Source organism: Mytilus galloprovincialis, chromosome 5 (genome assembly GCF_965363235.1).
Source record: "Mytilus galloprovincialis chromosome 5, xbMytGall1.hap1.1, whole genome shotgun sequence".
NCBI lineage: Eukaryota > Metazoa > Mollusca > Bivalvia > Mytilida > Mytilidae > Mytilus > Mytilus galloprovincialis.
This window is the reverse complement of record NC_134842.1, coordinates 48935058-48958498: the sequence shown is the minus strand read 5'-3', so window position 1 is coordinate 48958498 and position 23441 is coordinate 48935058. Positions and strand designations below refer to the sequence as shown.

The window sequence follows — 23441 nt, the reverse complement described above, 5'->3', positions numbered from 1 at the left end:
TAAATGTGAATTAAATCTTATGACAACTATTAAAGCTTGTGCATACAGTTAGAATTTTTAAGAACACGATTTGGATTTGTTGTCAACCTTGTCAATAACTATATTTGGTAACTTAATATTACACTGCGATTCCCACATATGACATACATGGTTGATGTAATAGCTTATTTATGTGTAATTTTTATCAACAAGAAAATAGTAATGGCAATGCAACGTAGTTTTGATAAAGGAAAGACAACTCTGGCCGGGGCAGAAAAAGGTTATTGTTTTTGCTTTTCCGTTTGTTTTGTTATGCTATCTTTTTATTATTTTTTTCTTTTTTCTTTTTTCTTTTTTAATTTTGTTTCTGTTTGTGTATATACATGTATATTATGCAATTCAAGTAGCATGAGAAAAGATATTGTGAAGAACTAATTTACTTACCTGAAAATGTAGGTGTTACATTTGCCCTGAGTGGTGACTGATTGAAATCGCCCATCAATATATATTGCTTTGCAAATTTGAAATAGTCTAATATTTGTAAAGTATTGTTCAAATTTTCTTCTTCAAAGCTTGAAAACAAAGGTGGCACAATAGCTATTTAAAGGAAAAGAAAACTAGACATGGTATAATGGTTACAGAATAGAGTTAAGAATATTGAAGAAACATTTTTTTTTGGTCGAATTGCTAATTCGGTGCAGTAAAAAAGTACACTATATATTAATGAAAGCCATGTTTTTAAAATTCTGCCTTTTTTTTAAATTTGAAGTATTGAACGTTTTCTGTTATAAAATATCTTGAACGTGAATATTTTTTGTAAAGCAATTTTTATTTTATTAGCAATTGATTGTGCATATAAAGAAATATATCCATCAAAATGTTTAGTTTTGGTTGGTAGGTAATGAAAAACACAAAGTTAACGTATGTGTATAACACCCTTGACGTTTTTGTTCTATTTTAGATATAATATCACATGTCACAACTTTTGCGTGTAACATAACTTACGGTCAACGTATGAAAATGGCATAAGTGCTGTAAAATGAGTACAACCAATTCTGCCTACTTTTTCAACCTGCAAAAATATGTTTGAATAATAACTAGCAACTAAAAATGGGTAAAACTACATCATGCCATTTTTGTATCACAGAATATTTTTCCGGTTATTCTAAAATGAGTAGAATGAAATCTTGAAGTTTGTAGCGAATTTATTGCAAACATACTAAATAAATTAACACACTGTTAGAAAATGAAACATTTCATCTACAATTTGTAATTATATTAACATGATTAACAGTGTACAAAAAGTAAAATACCTCAGCCGAAAGCACCCATCTAGAAACAAGCCGTTTCACATTAGGGATAAGGTTCTGTCGGTTTCTGTGCGCCAAAGGCAATTTGCTGAATAATGCAAGTCCAGGCAGATTGAACGCGTTGAATTGTCGTGATGGAGATGTGTTGGCACATTTTTCTATTACATTAACAGTATGTGTACCACTAATGATAACACATGTTAAACATTCCACAGAAAGCAAACGAGGTGCGTTGCAAGTAACCAAGAAGCACCCAGCTTGTTCTATTAAATTTCGCGATGTGTTACAGTGCGTCATAAAACACTTCATCGTTGTTCGAAATGTGACAGAAGCACACGGAGGTTGAGCTAATGTGTGTTTGTCCATAATAATGGCAGCGTCATCGTGAATTATGCTGAAAGAGTGAGGAAAATTGCCCTGTAAGGCTTTCTGGATCTGAATCAAATCTTCTACATACCATAACTGAATTTAAAAATGTGTAATTGTTTGATTGTAAAATAAAACAATATTGATATGCTTGAATATAGTAGATAGAAGTTTTAAAAGCACACAAAATTCATTCGATAGCTCAACCTTTTCTGTTGTATATGGAGCAACATCAATTAAGTAAAGTTCAAACTCGTACAGCAATTAAGGATGTTCTTAGATCAAATTAAAGAAATAAACAATTTAGAAGATATACTGTAAATCAGAAGTGCATAAGGAACAGAATAAGATATCAATTTTGACTATGGAGCTCTTTTTCGAGATATTTTCTGTTAAATTGCGGGAAAAAGGCTGACTCGTTCTTTAACCTTATTTTGCATTGATATTATTGAGTTCTCAAATCGAATGTAAAGAAATCAAGAACCTGCTTACATTTTGGAAAATGACTTTTTATGAGCTATTTAAGTCTTATTCAAAAAGATTGCCAATAGATTTTAACATGTTTTGATGGGGGAAAAACAAGAATTCCGAACACCAGACACAAATTCCTAAACTTCACTTAGATACATCCTTATCTACCCATCTTAAAGACCAAACAGCCTATTGTTTATGCGCATCAACTAACGCAACTTGGTAGTGACATAAAAGCTCTATGACGTTGTTTCTAGCAATGAAAAAAACGTCAAATAAAAACGTCCTATTTAAAAATACGTCTCCCAAGTAAAGAGGAATTAAGCGTCGAGCTGATATCTTGTGGAAATATAACACAAATGGACACAAAAGATACTACACTATATTAAACCTTCGTTCTAATAAAAACAATTAAATATAACTTTTGATCTTTACTTTTTTGCGCCGATCTGCATTTCATTTTATTTAATTCTTTCACATGCGTAGATTTTGTCTTGTATTTCCGCCAATATGCATTTCATTTTTTTTTATTCTTTCATTTTGTCTTTTATTTGCGCCGATTGTGTCGTCTGTCCTACTTTAGGTTAAAGTTTTGGGTCAAGGTAGTTTTTGATGAAGTTGAAGTCCTATCAACTTAAAACTTAATACACATGTTTTCTATGATTTGATCCTTCAAATTTTAATGTCAATTTTTCAAAATTTAAAAAAATTGAGTATTGTCATTTGTTTCATTTCAATTTGTCTCAAGAAGAAATGATAAACATTTCGCCTGATCTCACTGAAGCTTACAGCTAATTTCCTACTGTATGTAGATCATCACTTTAGTTAGTTGCTTGCTTTGTTGTTATATTTTGTTAATGTCCAATTGAATTATCATATATACAGGTTTACATACCTATATATGAAGATGTCAATCTTATTTACAAAGCTTGAATAAACATTTATACAAACAAAGCAAGGAAGTCAACCAAAGTTGTACCCTACATGCAATAGGAAATTAGCTGTAAGGCAAAACATATAAAATAGTTGTAAATTTAACTTATGACAAAAACAATTGCTCCAAGAATAATATCCAACATAAAATCTCTCCCTTTTATTTAGCTAAAACTATGACTGGAAAAATTGAAAACAAATTTCGATTTTCAATTCCGGCAACAACCTTGTCTTTTTTTTTTTTAATTTACAAAATTAGCAATTTAGATTTATAATATTTTATCCTGTTGGAGAAATCTAACTTTGTATTTTTCAACAGAAAATGATTTCTAAATTAATTTTTGAATTAAAAACCTTTTGTATTCTCGTTTATTCAAAACATCGTCATGTGAGGTAGTAATAACAGGGATTGTATTTCATGATAGATGTATAACGTTTTAGAATCAAAAACTTTAATTCATATATTATACCTATAATTTTAATTTCCCTATATCTTAAATATTCAGAAATAATGACTTCACAAACTAGATGGAATAATTTCTATACGTTCGTCTTAGTCGGGAAATATAATGGTATAAAGAAGTCCGTCCATGCTTTTGTGTGTCCGTCTGTCAACAGTAGCAAATGAGTTCGTTCCGGCAAACTTCTGAAATTGACGCGAAAAAAACAGACACATATAGTCTGATATAGTCAAATACTCTGTAGTTAGCCAGTGCCATCTTTCATTTATTTTCAATACTTTTGCTAATGAGGGACAGAGGACAAAAACAGACTTTCCTCACAAAAGCGGCGAGAAAGTTTATTTCAAACAATTTTTCTGAAGGTTAATATTGTGCGGCAACATCATCATATAATAAAGAAGGTGATTATAGTTGTTATTCTTGGAAATTTAAATGTGGGTTTCAAACGTCCAATTTGCGATTGTTTTTTCAAAAAATGCGCCAGCAAGGGAAGTTTGTACTATGACGTCAGATGCGATGTTCTGAAGAAAGATAACTCTTTTCTTCAAAACGAACAAGAAAAAAAACATGAAAATTGCTCATAACTTTTTTGAAAGGTCGGTGACACACACTTTTTTTGGCTTTATTTTGAAGAGTACACGTGGCACTTTCCTTCTTGAAATTATTATAAAGAAATCACTGGTAGATATTTTTTGATACTGGAAACGTTTTTCATTTTTACGTTTTATTTTTGGCGGGAATGAAATAAATCATATTTTTAAAGATCAAAATAATATGAGGCTTAAACTCTTGAACATGTATTTGATAGATACAAATCTACTGTTTAATGTGAAACAAGAATTATGCTTGTAGGTTTGATATAAAGGATTTTTTGGAGAGTTTATATAACAAGCAAATATTATGTCAATATTCGGGAAAACACGAAACTGAGGTTGCTATAGCGACAAAACTAAGTCGGTGACCCCCAATTTTTTTCATCATTTTTTGTTCTTCAAATCATAAAATACCTTCACACAAAATTTTAAGGAAAAATCACTGGTAGAAATAAATAGGCTGTTTGGTCTTTAAGAAAACAAATTAGAATAGAGGGAATCACTTTTATTTTAAAAGGCACAAATCTTGATTTGTTGACTTTGTAAACGTCTCTTGCTATACATGCATCGCCAGCCTCGCAAAGCCATACTCATTTAATTAAGACTCGATTGGCAATTGGACACTATCCGGAAACTCAAATATTCGAATACTAGCTTTTCCAAAGTTCTAACACTACGAATGGATTTTTGGTAGTTTCGATGTTGTTTGTGTACTGTGTACTGATGTCAAAACATACCTCATTTAGGCATAACACATCTGCTTCAGACTGAAGTAAAGCTTCGATGATAAGGTTCTTCCGTTGTTCATAAAAGCTCACTGAGGTTCCTAGGCCTGTGTTGAATGTGACGAAATTCGTTGAAGTAACATTCTTATTGTAAAGGTATCTACAATCTCCATCTAGCATAAAAGAGAGGGAAAAAAAGCCAAAATCTAATCAACAAGATTAGTTCAATTATTTGTTGTTTTTATCTTAATATAATTTCATATTAAAAAAGGGATATAAAATACTTACAGAGTATGACAATTCCTGTTTTGAATAAATATACTGTTTGCACTAGAACACAAAATTAATTAACGGGATATGTTGGCACAGAATGAAGACTTTTCATAAATAAAACACAGCAACGCGCAATTAGTATCGAGTACTTGAATAAAATAAACTACAATATTCCATTTATAACAAGAATTTATTGCTTTATATTTATATTGGCAATCAAATCCCAGGGTTCAGCAGGAGTATAGTGATATGGTTATCACTCAGTCCTCTTCCAAACGGCAATTAAACATTTGCCAAAGTTAGGCACAGTTTAACGGTGCGGGATATTTAAATTTGCAGAAAATACGCGTCTTTTAAGCCTGCATTCTGTATGTGCCTATCCAAAATCAAATAACCTTAGTGAGAATTATCTAGATATGTACCCTCAGCATTTGTTGATCAGTTGCTTCAAAGATAATTCGATGAAGGTTATATAAAAAAAAATAACAATCAAACATACCTTTAGAATCAGGTCTTATATTCCCATTACCAAAATCTGAAAATCAGGTAAACAATTTACAGTCATCTTTTCTGTATAATAAATCATTTCTAATTGACCCATGTAACCATCTGCCTCCAAATATCTTGTTAAAATGAAAAAAGGTCAAAAATATTTACTCTCAATTATAACAAAATGTCAAAAATTGAAAATTGAGTGCAATTTCTAAAATAAGATATAATTTAAGATGTGAGGAGGACCGAATCAAAGTCAGATAAAAATGATCACCACAAAAAATATCAGTATTAAATTGAAGTATAGCATTTTCCTGTGTTTCCGATAAAATAATATTAAAGAATATAGTATAAGTCAATATAACCATAATTTTTATATTTTTACCGATGAAGTTCACAGGGTTTTTCCCAGTTGCACTTGACCCTAGACTAAATTTGTTTTCCATATAGTTGAGATGTGTCCTTTCTGTAGCAGGTCTAGTAGTTGTAACAGTTTGCTTAATGACGGGAAAGATTACCGCTGAATTTGTACCAGATGCTGCCGAACCAATACCAGCAGATCTTACGTAGGCTGCAACAGAAAGATGAACGGACACTAATATTACGTTTTAGAGCTAATATATTTCTCATACATGTATAATCAAAGATCATTACTGTAGGTCTTTAGTGATTTTGTAGGTTTTTTTGTGCTTTTTTTATCGATCCGATAAACCAAAGACATTTCATAAGTCGGTTTTTATGTCGTGCTGTTAAGCTTATATCACAGATTAAGCAGACGGTTTGACGCAAATATGTGTATAGCCTCGCCACTTTTGTATATGCTTATCCTAAGCAAGAAATCTGTTATCCAGTGGTTGTCGTTTGATAATTAAAATATCCTACTTGCTTTTCTGGTTTTACATACATAAACTTGAAGCTAATGTATTTTTTTCGTTGGAGTATAGTTTTACATTTTGACAGTTGAGATCTCACAAAACATGTTTAAACCATCGCACTATTGCGCCTGGCCTTAGTCAGGAGCCTCTGGCCTTTGTTAGATTTTTATGTTTTTAATATCGTTCATTTATGTTTTTATGTTTATGTTTGGAGATTAATTTATGAGTCGCGGTTTATTTTTTTTTTTATATTGCATATGTTTTTGTCATTACTCATTGTTAAAGGCAGTAAAGTGACCTATAATTGTTCATATATTGTCGCTCTTATATCTATGAATATCTATTTTACTTGCATTTGTATCTGATAAATATTTACATTTCTTGGAAGTCAAAGAGAGAAGCTAAAAAGGAGATCTGAAAATGCATTCGTTCGCCATTCAGTAGTCAAATCTATTCTCTGGACATATGGACTTTTATTGTGAACAATATCTTAATATCTTATTTAAGCAAAATATTTAAGAAGATAATATTATGTTATATATATATAATATATATATTATATAGTTTCTGTTCTGAGATAGGCGTCTGGTTATCAAATTTATAGTTTGCCTTACGCGTACGAAACATTTGTTTTACTATTATACAAGAATAACAATACATGTTTGAATGTCTTACTTGCTTCATAAGTTGTCCAATGTAACACGGAGAACACCAAGATACATGTTAAACACTGCATTGTGTTCCAACTGCGCAGTTTAAGACATAATCTCTATGGCCTTGCACATGCAAGATAACACTTTTTGATCAAATAACTAACAATCATTTTCTTTTACTCCAGACCTGCAACGTTGATTTTAAAAGAACTCTAATTTTTAAACCATCATTGAAATTTGATCAATTCTGATCTTTATTTACAGTAAAATATTTGCGAAGTAATGTGTTAATATACCTGTCATGCAGTAAACCTATATAGACAATAATAGTGGATTGCCTTGACATATCAACAATATAAGGATGAGGCTTAGAAACGGGGAATGCGAGGCTCTGCCGAGCCTTTTCCCCGTTTCGGGCCGAATCCTTATATCGTTGATATGTCAAGTCAATGCACTATTATTGTCTTTATACTGTAATCTAAAATAGTACATTTTCAATTGTTGTTTAGTGTGTATGTTATTTTTTTATTTAAATATAGGGAACTTCACCCTTTTATAAAAAGACCTCATATCATGCAGGCGGAGAAATGTACAGCAGAATGAATTGTACATCTACCTGTTGAAATCTACAAGCGATGATGAACAAGTTTGTTTGAGAATAAACTAAAATAGCAACAACAAGCATAAAACATAATAATATATTGTTTGAGTCGTTGTATACATTGGAAACAAGAACAGGTTGAACAGGTCGTATGAATAATTAATTATAATTTCGGCAATTTCTATTTAAATATTCATGAGAAAAAGTGTTATCAGATCGGTGACTGTATATATGACATAGAAATATACGGTCAACGCATTTTGACTGCTCAAATAGAACGAGTGCAGTATAAACATTGATAATGACATATTTAAAGGAGGATTTTGGTATCCGTATTGAGCTATAAATATAATAAATGAATAGACCTTTTACAAGTATATTCCAAACGTTGACTTTCCAGCATATTTTTTTTTTAAATCCTGGATCCGAACGTGATATTTCATAAAGTTGTTGAATAATGGCTGTTGAAAACAATTTGTTGCGATCAGGACAAAAAGGCTTTCGGTACCAAAGGCCCATTAAAGTAAAAAAAAGAACCGTCAATACCATGTTAAAAACGCGGAAAAAAACGAATAGATAAAAAACTGTCTTTAACATGTTTAAAACAATACTTGTGAACCAAACCTCGAGGGTATCACCAGCTCAGTAGTCAACACTTCTATGTTGACATGAATATCAATAATGTGGTCATTTTTATAAATTTCCTGTTTACAAAACTTTGATTTTTTTTCGAAAAACTAAGGATTTTCTTATCCCAGGCATAGATTACCTTAGTCGTATTTGGCACAACTGTTGGGAATTTTGTATCCTCTATGCTCTTCAACTTTGTACTAGTTTGGCTTTATAAATATTTTGATATGAGCGTCACTGATGAGTCTTATGTAGACGAAACGCGCGTCTGGCGTACTAAATTATAATCCTGATACCTTTGATAACTATTTACACCACTGGGTCGATGCCACTGCTGGTGGACGTTTCTTCCCCGAGGGTATCACCAGCACAGTAGTCAACACTTCGGTGTTGACATGAATATCAATAATGTGGTCATTTTTATAAATTTCCTGTTTACAAAACTTTGAATTTTTCGAAAAACTAAGGATTTTCTTATCCAAGGCATAGATTACCTCACAACTTTTTTTTAATTTTGGATCCTCAATGCTCTTCAGCTTTCTACTAGTTTGGCTTTATAAATATTTTGATATGAGGGTCACTGATGAGTCTTATGTAGACGAAACGCGCGTCTGGCGTACTAAATTATAATCCTGATACCTTTGATAACTATACTCAAACAAATGTTATCTAAGATGCTCAGAAGTGTTAACAATTCCAGCACCTAACATGACACTTTCTTTTTACATTCCTTATATTTTTAATTAAGAAAAAATGATATGTGGCCATAAGAAACTATGCCCAGCTTGCACTACCACATTTCCATGTATAGTTAACTGTGGATTTTTGGTGATTTATTATTTGCTATATATATTAACAAGTTCAGGTAATTATGAAAAATTGAACAAAGTTTCAAATTGATGTGATCGCAAACTATCTTGAACCAAAACCTATAACCGATTACAACCAACACTTTAACCTTTCAAACTTTGTAAATTCGTAAAATCAAGGTAACGACCAATTTGGAGTAAATTTTAGACATGTTAAACAGTTCACTTCCTTAATAACATATGTTTCTCAGTTTTGTGTTGATGTGAACTATGGTAAACCAACACTTTAGCCTAATGTCGGTTAATCGGACACACAGACCAAAATGATAAGGCTATGGTAGATAGTACATATAGACAACTTTTTCAGCATTCTGGCTACGCAAAGCTTTTTGACTGTCCCTTTAGTATCTTTCGTCACCCTTTTATATTTGAAATAACCAGAAGGTGGTTTAATCGATATCTAGATAAATGTCTTATATAACTTATCGCCATTGACTCATACTCATACTTTTTAGTATCCAAAAAATAACTTTACACACATTCCTATTTCTGATTACTCCTTATCAAACTTCAGTTTGTGTGAGAAGAAAAAGGATAAACAGAAGTCTAAAGAGAAAAGCGACGTTCAATATTTAAAAACTAATGATAAAAAAAAAAAAAAAAAAAAAAATTACAAACAAATTTATTTCAAAAATATCTCAGTAGATGTTTTAATTTTGAACCAAAAATTAATTTGACCTCAGTTTACATGTCCTCTTAAAATATTCGTATGTGCTTCGTCTGCGATAAAGAATGGCTGTTGTTTCTTCCGGTATCTGAGTGCGTCTGCTTTCCTTTCCGTGCCAGTTTCTAGGTTATCTTATGGTCAAGTCAGTACACATATTCATCAGAATATATATGCGAAATTACGATTTTGACAGAGATTTCGCGGTTAACTATTATAGACTTTAACAGATAAAATTTGGGTTGTAGGCAATTACAATGACATTGATGAAGTTGTAGTCCCATCAACTTTCAGCTCAGTACACATGTGTGCAATATTAATGATATGACATGTTTTGAATATATGATATATTAGGGGTTTGGCCCTAGTTAAACTTCACAGTAAAATAAACATGGAAACCTGATACGATTAAGCTTTAATCTGACATTATTATTTTGAGATATTCTAAATGGGCGAGAGTCGTACCATCCACAGCTGATTAACTTGTTAAATTGAAAACAAAATATGTCATGTGCCATCCACTGCCTGGTTTTTCCATGTACACCCTCTTAAATTACTAGTAATTTGTTCTGCTGGTATGACCTTTAATCTTCTCCTTTAAATTTCCAAGTTATAGGCAGTAAGGCTAGATTTTGTAATATCGTTAAGCCTGTTCAGGTATAGTCATATAGAAGAAATAAAACAGCTATTCCAACTATGTCTACACGAGTTTTAGGTTCAATCAAACATTTTCTACTTAAGAAAATGCCTGTACTAAGTAAGGAATATTACATTTGTTATTCATTCGTTTGATGTGTTTGAACTTTTGATTTTGGCATGTGATAAGGGACTTTCCGTTTTGAATTTAAGTATTTTGGGGTTTTTACTTTTTGTATGTTTATGATGTACTCAAGTTAAAATAATCATCATATAAAAGTTACAGTTAGTAGGTTGCTTATTTTATTACCTCCAGGCAGATCTACCTCACATTTTCTTTATTGATACTAGAAATTGTGTGCCGATAATTGAACATTCTCCTGACAATAATAAAATTTATTATTTTTATATACATGAATAGTAAAATAAGAGAAATGTCCTTCGTTTTATATACTTGGTAACTTTCGTTCCAGGAATACTTCTAAATTATGATGATGTAGTAGAATCGCTAGTGCAGTTTTTTGGTTGCAATGTAACAGACACTCCAAAATGATCCGATAAAGGAATACTCTGTCCATTCACATCAATGAATTTGTCAAATACTCTCTGAAAATAATGGAAATTATATCCAATTATTAACTAAATAGCATGTACATAGTTCCGTTCTTTTTAAATTGAGGTAAGACTTTTTGCATTTTCTTGTTATACAACATGTCGGTGTTTGAAATTAAATTGATTAAATGTGCCTACGTACTGTGGATTCTTTTAAATTCGTGGGATACCAATTTTTGTGGAATTCTTTATTGCTGGAGATCCACGAAATTAAATTTTCAACGAATTACAAATTTCCTATAGTTTTGTATGCAGACTTTGGCAAAACCACGAAATCATTTATCCACGAAAATGCAAATTTTCCTTAATCCACGAAAATTGGTACCCACGAAAATAAATGAATCCACAGTATATATGTTAATCAGAAGGTAACAGTAGTTTACATATGTTCAAATCTCATAAATCAATACACATCATGGTGACAAATAAAGAATGAAACTCGCATTTTTTTCAAAGTTGATAAATATGATTGAGAATGAATTGCACAAAAAATTAAACTAGACAAACTGGTATATTAACAAAAATCTAAGCCTTGTTTTATAATGAGACCGGATAACAAAAATCCTGCTATTTAGGTCGGTTTTTTTAATTTTTTTATGAATAAGTATAATACACATCATTTAAGATCTTGTAATTTCCCCTTACTGGTCTTTATATAACAATACATTAGTTTGATTCTAGCGTCATTTATGAGTTTTATATGGACGAAACGCGCGTCTGTCTTTCCATAAGTAAGCCTGATGCTGATGAGTCTATACGCGCTTGTCTTTTTGGTCTCTGCTGGATAGTTGTCTCTTTGTCAGTAATACTATATCTCATTTTCTATATGATGCCAAATCTATCAATTTTAATAAACAAAAAAACAAAAACAATATTAATTACCTCTGATGACTGGAAATTAAAACCTTTGGAGAAGATGTGATCTAGTATCCTATTTCTGTTAAGATTATTGGCGAAAATATTACCAGGTACCAAAGTTGGTAGGCCGATATGATCAACGTAAGGGTCAGAAAATCCATTTGCCATGAATTCTTTATAATTGTCTACAAAAAAGAAATTTAAAAAGATTAAAATAAATTAAAACAGATATGTTGCAAGATTGAAACCATAATGAACGTCTTTACGAATTTAAATAACTCCTAAATTTGGTATTTCTTTTGTTTTTAGTTTTGATCACCTTATTTTGCTTTGTTTTTGGTTTTCTTTCATGATTTGAATCTGTAGTTTCTTTTTTGTTTTTATCATTGTTTCTGTTTAATAATCTGTATTTGCTTTGTTTTTGTTTCTCGTGTTTGGTGAAAAGAAAACAGGTCTGACTTCTGTTAACAATGGCAAATCTTCCATACGTTCGTACAATACTATATATTTTGATTCTTCAGTGAGTCACTATTTTATTAGCAAACGGTTTCTGCTTAACGTTCATTTCATTTTCGTTCACCTTTTCATGTTAATCAATGGACGCTGAAACGCATTCCTGATCTCGATGCTGTTCCTATCACAGGATGTTTTTAAGCAAACAGAATGGACATCTTCAAAAATGCAGTTACTTGTGAAAAAAATGTTTAAGAAAACTTTTGTTATTAAATTCATGTAAAATAATGTTAATAATTTGGCATTAATAGTTATCAAAAGTACCAGGATTATAATTTAGTACGCCAGACGCGCGTTTCGTCTACATAAGACTTATCAGTGACGCTCATATCAAAATAGTTATAAAGCCAAACAATACAAAGTTGAAGAGCATAGAGGATCCAAAATTCCAAAAAGTTGTGACAAATACGGCTAAGGTAATCTATTCCTGGGACAAGAAAATCCTTAGTTTTTTCGAAAAATTCAAAGTTTTGTATCAGGAAATTTATAAAAATTATCACATAATTGATATTCATGTCAACACCGAAGTGACATATGAATATATCTGAATACTGAATAATTAACTAGATCCGGAAACAAGCTGTTAACTTATATAAATGAAATTGCTAGTGTTTTTACCTAAAATTCGTAGCCGACTCCATGTTTTAATGAGATCATAAACTTGTCAAAATGCTGTTTCATATTTGTCGCAAATTAGTAATATTTTGAATATAATGTTGTTGATAACTCATAATGTTACCTGCATGAGAAGATGCGATATGTGCCCGAAGTGGGGACTGATTGAAATCGCCCATCAGTATCAATTGCTTTTCCGTTTTAAAATATTCCAAAATTTGAAAAGTATTGTTCAAATTTTCCTCTTCGAAGCTTGAAAACAAAGGTGGAACAATAGCTATTAAAAAAAGGAGATAGTATTTATATAATAATTTTGTATTTTTTATACATAAGTTTTCAACCAAGACTACTGTTTCGCAAAGCTTCACAAAACAGGAATACGCGTAGTGTCGTGATATACATAACCCTGCCCGTTATTCAAAGAATCGAGAGAAAAATTGTGGATGTGTAAGAGATATCTAACAAAGTACCAAGTTGTTACAACACATTACTGCAAAGCTGCTGAATAAGTATAAGTGTATTCTATATTTAAACAGTTCAAAGCATAGACAAACAGAATGTGGGAGTTTGACAGACCACGTTGCAACCTATTACCACTAAGCAGATGACCGAATATGAAAATAATTTGGTCACTAGTCTGAAAAGATTCATATAAATAATTGCTTGGAGAACGTAAAACGCAAATGCAATAATACACCAACTCCTAGAATGTGATGTGGTATTGTTCTTATTAAGATACTGATTTTAAATTTTATAAAAAAGATATACTCAATAGAGACAACAGTACATGTAGTATACCGCTGTTCGAAAGTCATAATCAATTGGGAGAAAACAAATACGGGTTACAAACTGTAACTGATGGGAAACACATCAACTATAAGGGGAAATCAACGAAACAACAGAAACAATGAAGTGCAACAAAAAAACAAACAACAATGTTACATACACAGAAACGAACTATAAAATAACAACTGCCATTGTCTTGACTTGGTACAGGACATTTTGGGTGATTTAACATTATTGTATGTCATATTATCAAAAATATTTGAAGTACTAGTATATAAAGGCTCTTTGAAAAGACCACTTTTCATTTGATAATTGATAGATTATAATACAACAGCTAGTTTGCTGAACATTCCGTTTGATTGGTGTTTGGTAAATAGTAAGTGCGAGCAATTGACAAACACGAAGAGTTGGGATTTTGTTATCATTCGTAAAAGCCGGGTGTAAACAAAATTGATACTGAACTCTTTTAGACGACTTGTTTTTGTAAATAAAGCACCATTTCATTGTTGTTAAGGTCTACAATGTCTATGTGTGTAATTGTTCAAATAGAATACTTTCGAGTTCGTTGCATTTCTGTCAAAAACTTTGAGCGAGTGTACGGAAAACTATGATGCTATATTGCACGAATTATTCGACGACTTTAATTGACATAATTGACAATCAGCACTGCTGACATTAGGTGTAACACCACTAATTCGGGCGCGACCAGAAAGCACATACCAGAAAGTAGTACATATTTAACACAAAATAGTTCCTACGCATGAGTGTAACTTTCTTAATATATATGTTGAATATACATGTATAAGGTATTTTTGGTACCAAATGAAAGCTGAAGGACTGGTGATCATTGTAGAACACTTTTGGACTTTTAATTTTGAATGTTAAAAAAAACTGCACAAAATTGAAAAAAAAGAGGGTACATTTTGTCTGTTTGTCAGATCTGAAGTACCTGTTTTGGTACATCCGAAGTTCCGGGAACCAGTTCTTTCTTTTATGTCATTAAAGGTATTTTGATATTTCTTTCTTATATGCCATTAAAGGTATTTTGATTTTTTCAGTACAAAACACCATAAAGTGTTGCTTTGAAATGCAATGATTGCATCTTTATTTGAACTTAAAACAAAAGAGGTGTGCCTGCTTGAAACGGAGGAATTTAACATAAAAGCAAGGGGACTATGAATTAGTGGTGTACTTCCATTAGATAAATGTGATAAAGTACCTACTGAACAAACAGTGTTTCTAGTTTATCCTGCATAATGGCGATCACTAACACACTTGTTGAACGTTAATGGCGTAGGGATACATGCGATCCCCTCTATCTGATAAATGACGACATAAAGGCGCGCATAATTGACGAGGGTTTTTTCCGTTGAAGGACAAACTCGTATGTGGTATATTGACAAACTTTCCGGTGAAGGACATAACTCGAAAGTGGTATATTAGATTATAATATGAGTCTTGACGTGCAATTAGGATGACGTGAGATCGATTCGCTCATTATATATATTTTATTGAAACTCAACTTTTGCCAGTATTGGATATGAAGATCCTAACCTTTTCGTGACACACTAGTTGCTCCTGATTATTCGACGAGCTTATTATTTTCAATAATAATTTTCAATTAGATAACACATATACATCGTTCATGTAAACTTACGGTCAACGTAGGTAATCGAAAGCCCTGCTGTAAGATGAGTACACGCAATTTTGCCCATTTTTTCAACCTGGAAGTACATATTTTATATTTGCAAGATCAATATCAACAAAATTAAAACATATAATTTTTTGGTTTTTTTTATTTAAGGATTGGTATCACTCTGCTTAGTACATTTCGTTTTTATGACAAGATAGATGAAATTACGACTTAACAACCCAGAAACTAATACCTGTTGTTTGTAATGAACATAGACAAGATATACTTTTTAATGGCGTACAATTGAAAATTAACTGTTTACAAAACTTTGATTTTTTTAAATACTACGGCTTTTCGTCCTCAGGAATAAATTTCCTTAGCTTTTTTTGGCAACACTTTTATTTGGTCCTCAATGCTCTTCAACTTTTTACTTTATTTGGCCTTTGTAATTTGTTTTGATTCGAGCGTCACCGATGAGTATGGCGCAAATAAAAAATACCAATCCTGGTATCCATTATGAGTTTATTTGGTTTGTTTTCTATTATATTTAGAAGAAAGGCCATTGAGAGTCCAAAGTAGTTTATGTCGTTTGGCTTCTGTCTCATTGACGCATTTTTTATTAACGCAGACTAAATATCGTTTGATTTTTTTTTTAAAGTAAAGTTGAAGGATAACGGCTATTTTTTATATTAACGAAATTCTGAAACAAAAACTTAATCCATACATCGCAATACGCTATCATACGTATAACAAATATTACCTCAGCCGAAAGCACCCATCTAGGAACAAGTCGTTTAACACCAGGTAACAGGTTCTGAGTTTTCCTTTGAGTCAACGGTAGTTTGCTGAATAATGCAAGTCCAGGTAGATTCATTGCATTGAATTTTCTAGATGGAGGTGGATTAACACACTTTGCCAAAACATCAGTAGTGTTGGTGCCGCTTAACAGAACACATGTTAAACATTCCTCAGAAAGTAAACGAGCTCCATTGCAGTTTTGCAAAAAACACCCAGCTTGGTCTCCCCTACTACTAGATGTATTACATTGAGTAAGAAAACATTTAAAAACTGTTTGGAAAGTAATAGAAAAACACGGAGGTTTGGTTAATGTCTGTTGTTCCATTATGATGGAAGTGTCATTGTGAACTGCGCTGAAAGAGTGCGGAAACTTACTCTGTAAGGCTTGTTGTATCATAACTAAATCATCAACATACCATACCTGAAGTTAAAAATGTCTTATTGATTTTTTTATTCTTAAACAGAAGAATATTTTAAAGCTAACAGTTAATATAGTTTATAAACCACTCTGATGACGAATTTTTATACCCTTTTATTCCAAAGATTTAGATTGAAGATAAGCACTCAACGAGCTGTTACTCTGATAATGTGTTATAATTTAAATAATGTTTAATTTTAAGTCTTACTTTGATTTGTGATATACATGGCAACCAAAGAGTTAACACTTTTTAAATGAAAAGCTGTTTGTTTTTGTTTTTAATTTTTACTACATATTCAGACATACATCAATGTATGCCTTTAAATGAGACTGAAGATAATTTGGATTTTAGCACAACGATTCGACATACTTCATTTAAACACAAGACATCTCCTTCAGACTTTAGTAAAGCATCGACGATTAGGTTTCTCCGTTGTTCATAAAAGTGCACTGATGTTGCGAGTGCTGTATTAAATGTGACGAAATTTGTTGCAGTTATATTCTCATTATCTATGTTTCTGCAATCACCATCTGTATATGATAGAAAAACACAGAGATTTAGTTAACTTGCTCAGCACTACACACGTATTTATCATCTTTACCTTAAATGTAGTTCCGATACGAGATATATCATTCAACTGAATAGAATATTTCAATATCTTATATGAATAAACAATGTGTCTGTATTTCAAAAGTGTTATTTGATGGAATTTTTGTCATAGAGGAGTTTATAATAAATGGAATATAAGAAACCGTCAGAAGTATCTGATTCCATACCAACATTTTGTTATTTATTTCAAGAGTAGTACATAGTCTTAGCCAATTCATAAAGACATTCAAACTTATGTATATAATATATATCATAGATACAAATGTACCAGGATTGAAAATTTTATATTTGCGCCAGTTGCGCGTTTCGTCTTCTAAAGACTCATCAATGACGCTGGAATAAAACATGTTGAAAAGGCCAATATTTATGTTTCTGACGAATGTTACATTGTGTCATGGACGTTTTGGACATCATACTCTGTCCTTTATACCAGTAAAATATAATGTCTACAGTTATTGTGGTTTTGCATGGTTTTATTTTGGATTGTTTTGACGTAAGATAGGATTTATGAGTACTGACTAGGGCTGTGGAACGACAACCCCGCCAGCTAGTCCAAAAATGGACTTTCATGCATCTTGGGGATGATTTTACACCTGTGCTTCTAAGAAAAGTTAGACCTGAACCAAAGAATTAATTTTTCTTCTTCTTTTACTTGTCCAGTCTCCCATCTGAATAAAGATGATTTTTAACTGGTGCATAAGTGGCCTATTTATGTAAAACAAGTTAATATAAAGTTATATACAAAACAAAACAGTGCAGAGAACAGACATAGTGATTAAAACTATGTACATGATATCAATCTATGAAAATGAGAGTGGAGAATACAACATAACTATGTTAGCTGCTTTCTGGAATAGTCGAGTGTCTGTACATGTGTATTAACAACTGTTGTTGGTAATAGATTTTATTGCGTTATTGTGAAACAAAAGATATGAAAATCGGACGAGTCTTTGGATGCATAAGTATGTTTGAAGGTGTTTGGAAAAAGTAAAATCACAGAAATACTGAACTGCGAGAAATATTCAAACGGAAAGTCCCTAGTCAAAAGGCAAAATCAAACGTCAAATTACATCAAACGAATTGACAACAACTGTCGTATTCCTGACTTGGTACATGCATTTTCAAATGTAGAAAATGGTGGATTGAACCTGGTTTTATAGCGTTAAACCTCCCACTTGCATGCCAGTCGCATCAAATTCCGTTATATTTACAACGATGCATGAACAAAACAGACATAATTAATAAAATAGTCAAAACATGGGTACAGCAGTCATCACTGTGTTACAATTTCAAAATAAACAATATTGAATGATGTTTTTTGGTTGTTCAGTCTGTTGGTGAAATGAGAAATGATTAGTTGCTTGAAACATATAGACATGATAGAGGATACAATCAAGTCTTCAATTTCCTAAATAAGTCAAACTAAACATTTAAAACATACCTTTGGAGTCAGGTCTATTATTACCATTACCAAAATCTGGAATACACGTAATGAATTATTATGATAACGACAAAAGTCGTTTTGTTTCTTCGAAAAATCTATAATATGTCTACTTTCACAATAAAGATTTTCCTCAAAGGTTTTACTGATTGATAAAGTCAAAATATAACACAGGAGTCAAGTTGTACATACATGTGTATTTATCTAAATGTTAGATAGTGCATTTCCTAAACGTCTTTTTGTTTGTTGAACACTTGTCATGGTTTTGTCAATTTTCCTTTTTTCGCGCATTTGTCATAGTTTTGTCACAGTCTGTTCGAGCTTTTCAATTTTGATATATTTGTTACGTCCGCCTCTTTTCACAAGACATATTTTTTGGGGGAATATGAGGATTTTGTGTTTTACGTATTTTTTATCAACCGAAATGTATTGGACCTTCCATTAATTTGATAAATGGAAAAACAGTACAGATCTCTCATAACTTGATATAAAATAATGTAAGACTCTCATGTATAACAAAAAGTTTATAAACTGTAAACCAACTTATTTTCGCAAGCGATTTATTTTCGCGCCTTTCTCGAGTAGAAAAATAACGCGAATTTAAATAGTCGCGAATATGTATAACTCGGATCTTTTCTTATTTAACTAGATCAAGTCAATTAGATAATTGCGAAATTAAGTCGCCGCGAAGTAGACTAGTTAGGGCTAGTTGCGAAATAAAGTATCCGCGAAAATAAGTTGGTTTACAGTAATATGCTAAAATGTTACAAAAAGGGTCAGAAGAATAGGGGCCAGTATCAAACACTAAAAACTATAGAAAAGAAAATTTTGCAGTATGAAGTTTGATTTTGTAGGTTTCGAATTATTGCTCAATGGAATCCTAAATATTATATTTTTACCAATAAAGTTTATAGGGTTTTTCCCTAGAGCACTTGATCCTATATTCAATTTGTTTTCGTTATGATTGTGATGAGTCCCTACTGTAGCAGGTCTTGTCGTAGTAGCAGATTGGTTAACGGCGGGAAATATTACCACTGAATTTGTACCAGATGCTGCCGAACCAATACCAGCAGATCTTATGTTGGCTGCACAACACAAAGAAATAACAACGTTATCATGCACGATATATTATTATAAAATAGCATTTTACTAATGTAAATAAACATTATATTCATAATTGCTATATAATATTTGGGTACAATGTAAAGAGTTCCCATTTTCACATTAGCTATTTACGAAAACAGTAAGGTGTGGTATAATTAATTATGTGGACAGCTGTAGGGAAAAACGGCATTGAACAATATTGTAAAGTAATTTATAAAAGGCATCGGTCAAACAGATTGAAGAAACCCGAAATTTGATTTATATTACATTGCATGTAGGAGTGAATGTTGGAAACAAATCCCATAGAATGAAAAAAGTAGACAGCTAATAATATTTTTTTTTTATATTAACGTAAATGTATAACATCATTTACGTTGTCTAGGAAGACAGCGTTAATCGGTGTTTTAAACTTGATGATGTTTCTACGCTACATCTGATCACAGTTAGAGGTATCGCCCGTCTATGAGATTGTGGTTCAAAACACATACTCGTCTAACATCGATAATTTATAAGCATCACTGAATGTTTTAAATTGAGCAAGAAACTTGTTTTTGTAGAAACATTTAATTAGACTGGGGTATTCTGAAAGGAGGACAGGAGCAGCCAATTGGGGTTCATGTGCTCGGATTAGTCCACGTTGTGTTTTGTATGCATATTTCATCATGTGCAGGCTATAAGAAACATGTGCCATAGGAAAGGTCAATGTGTACTAGTAAAAGAGGGACGAAAGATACCAAAGGGACAGTCAAACTCATAAATCTAAAACAACTGACAACGCCATGGCTAAAAATGAAAAAGACAAACAAACAACAGCACACACGAAACAACATAGAAAACTAAAGAATAAACAACACGAACCCCACAAAAAAACTAGGGGTGATCTCAGGTGCTCCGGAAGTAAAACATGCAAAAATAGACATGTAATATCTACAATGATCTATATCTTATATGAGTTTGACTGTCCCTCTGGTATCTTTCGACCCACTTTTATAGCTATATATTTATTGCTTATGACACAAATTCAAATCATTTCAAAAAAGGATTATAAATTAACTTTAAATATATTACCTGCTTTGCATGTTGTCCAATACAAGAAGCTGACAAAAAAGACACAGGTGAAATATTTCATTCTCTTTGAACTATATAGGTTAAAGCATAATGGCATTGACCTTAGACCTGTTAGATAACACTTATGGATAAAGTTACTTAAAATAATTTTCTTTTAAGATTGTCTTTAGTTCATTTTAAAACCAAATGAAACGAGTTTCAATGGATTATAATATTAAGGAATATATTGAACAAATGCAAACCATAGAACAAACGTATTTTACTTGATCTTAAATAGTCCCGTTGTGCATTTTTATGCCCCATTTATGAGCATTATGTTTTATGGTCTGTGCATCCGTTCGTTCGTTCATTCGTTCGTCCGTTCGTTCGTCCGTCCGTTCGTTCGTTCGTTCGAAAAAGAATTTATGTGAAGTAAAAATTTCCTTTCAGCAGCTATTTTGGTTCAGTTTTGTCAGCAACAACACATTGGCAATGAATTAATTACTTGCAATTGAATAATTCGACCTAGCTAAATTCGTATGTTTTGGTGTATTTCTTTTTCATTTTTAAATCATGAATACTATCATTACTATCTTTCCTCCGCATTTGTTTAATGTTTGATTGAATTGTTTGAAACTGTTGAAGATGAATATAATGTTATTTTTCATTGTCCTGTTAATAATGATCTTGGGCAAGTTCTTTTTACTGAGTCTATTGAAATGGATCAACATTTTAATAGTTTTACAGGCATGTTAGATAACACTTATGGATCAAGTTACTTAGAATAATGTTCTTTTATGATAGTCTTTAGTTCATTGTCTAACCAAATGAAACGAGTTTCAATGGATTATAATATTCAGGAAACTGTTGAATAAATGCAAACCATAGAACCAACATAGTTTACTTGATCTTAAAAAGTCCTCGTTGTGCATTTGTTTAATGTTTGTTTGAATTGTTTGAATACTGTTGAAGATGAATATCATGTTATTTTACTTTGTCCTGTTTATAATGATCTTAGACAAGTTCTTTTTACTGAGTCTATTGAAATTGGTGAACATTTTAAAGTTTTATAAATTTGTCAGAAAATGGTATTTTTATTTTCGGATCAAGATAATATAAGATTATGTGCCAAAACCTGTAACTTAATTCTGAAAAGACGCCGAGAAGTTTTATATTGTAAATAATAATTGAATATTAATGTTGTATAATTTTACCGTTCATATCTTATATTTATTATTTACATACATATTGTTTTAGTTGATTATATATATATATCGTCTCTCATAAAAATCTGTACAGATTGGCTTATGTATACACAAATGTTTTAAAAATGTATTGTGTAATGTTATACATAAAGTAAAATAAAATATTTAATTTAAATGAATTGAATTCTATTCTTTTCTTAGCACTTTCGCGGTGTGATAGGGAAAATGTTATTGCTTAAGTTATGTTATTTCATATGGATAAGATGTGTGCGGATGACAGTGCATAGTGATCTAATACGATATATACGGACCCGATATTAATCGTGTTAGGTCATTAATTAGCACACTATGTAATGATTTGACTTACCGTCTGGATTTATAATAACACTAGTAGCCTATCAAAGTGATCAAGACGTCAATATCGTTGGTACAAAGAACCTACTTCCATTGGTCTATACAAAAACAAAAGCCAACAATAACAACCTGTTACGTTGAATGTGTTTTATGGATTTGTTTCAATCGTTCTTCATCAATTTCGTCGTCTGTTGAAATGTTTCAGTTTTTTCCTCAACACTGTGTTGTTTTTATAAAAATACATAACACCACTGCTAACCTTGTATTGAAATTAGCCCTGCCTACTAACCTAATATGGATATACACGGTCTCCACGCGCTTGTTTTTAAACAATTATATTCCTAGAAATGTATACGAGGTAATATGGTGTTTATTACTTGTCTGTGATATTTGCAAACTTAACATGATAAGGGATAATCAATACTGTTGTTAGTTTTTGTATTACATGTTTTCTTGGTTGGTCAGTAGGGTCATCTGTTTTTGCTTAGGTGCCAACTGAAGCATGCCTCCGGTTGCGGGATGTTCTCACTGTATCCAAGACCTTTCGGTTGCCTTCTGCTGTTTTTTTTTTTTGCTATTTGGTCTGGTTGTTGTATCTTTGCCACATTCCCCATTTCCATTCGCAATTATATCTAACCTCAAATTTCAATTGAGCTTAAGATTAAACATCTTCGCTAGCCAAGGGTTACGATCCACTCCCGCTCTCTTCACCCTTGGCGGATTGAGATAAAATTTCGGAGACACAAGGTAATGATTTTTATTGGTTGCAGTAGAAACTCGCTTCATCCAATCAAAAATGATCACGTGTAGATGTAGAAAGTGTTTGTAAACAATTGCCACGTGTTTATTGCGCAACAAGTCTTTACATCACTTAACATACGACTATATTTAGTGACAACTGAAATGTTTTAATCAA

General features: G+C 31.7%; 1 protein-coding gene across 5 annotated transcripts in view; it reads right to left on the bottom strand.

Moving 5' to 3' along the window:
* LOC143075959 (uncharacterized) overlaps positions 1-21083 on the bottom strand; it is a 28080-nt gene extending 6997 nt beyond the window's left edge. The window contains exons 1-9 of one of the 5 annotated variants that reach the window (XM_076251561.1): positions 20988-21083; positions 19715-19900; positions 18816-18851; positions 17135-17295; positions 16309-16767; positions 15573-15639; positions 13254-13406; positions 12026-12186; positions 10855-11137 (exon numbers count right to left, since the gene is read on the bottom strand). In XM_076251561.1, coding sequence (XP_076107676.1) covers positions 11018-11137; positions 12026-12186; positions 13254-13406; positions 15573-15639; positions 16309-16767; positions 17135-17295; positions 18816-18851; positions 19715-19900; positions 20988-21048 — 1404 coding nt within the window. In that variant the 5' untranslated portion in view covers positions 21049-21083 and the 3' untranslated portion in view covers positions 10855-11017. Of the gene's footprint in view, positions 1-423; positions 577-984; positions 1052-1292; positions 1752-4850; positions 5012-5610; positions 5647-5988; positions 6175-7153; positions 7332-10854; positions 11138-12025; positions 12187-13253; positions 13407-15572; positions 15640-16308; positions 16768-17134; positions 17296-18815; positions 18852-19714; positions 19901-20987 lie in introns of those variants that run through there. The other 4 variants (XM_076251563.1, XM_076251564.1, XM_076251562.1 and 1 more) reach the window with 4 other exon arrangements.
* Between the last annotated feature and the right edge of the window lie 2358 nt (positions 21084-23441).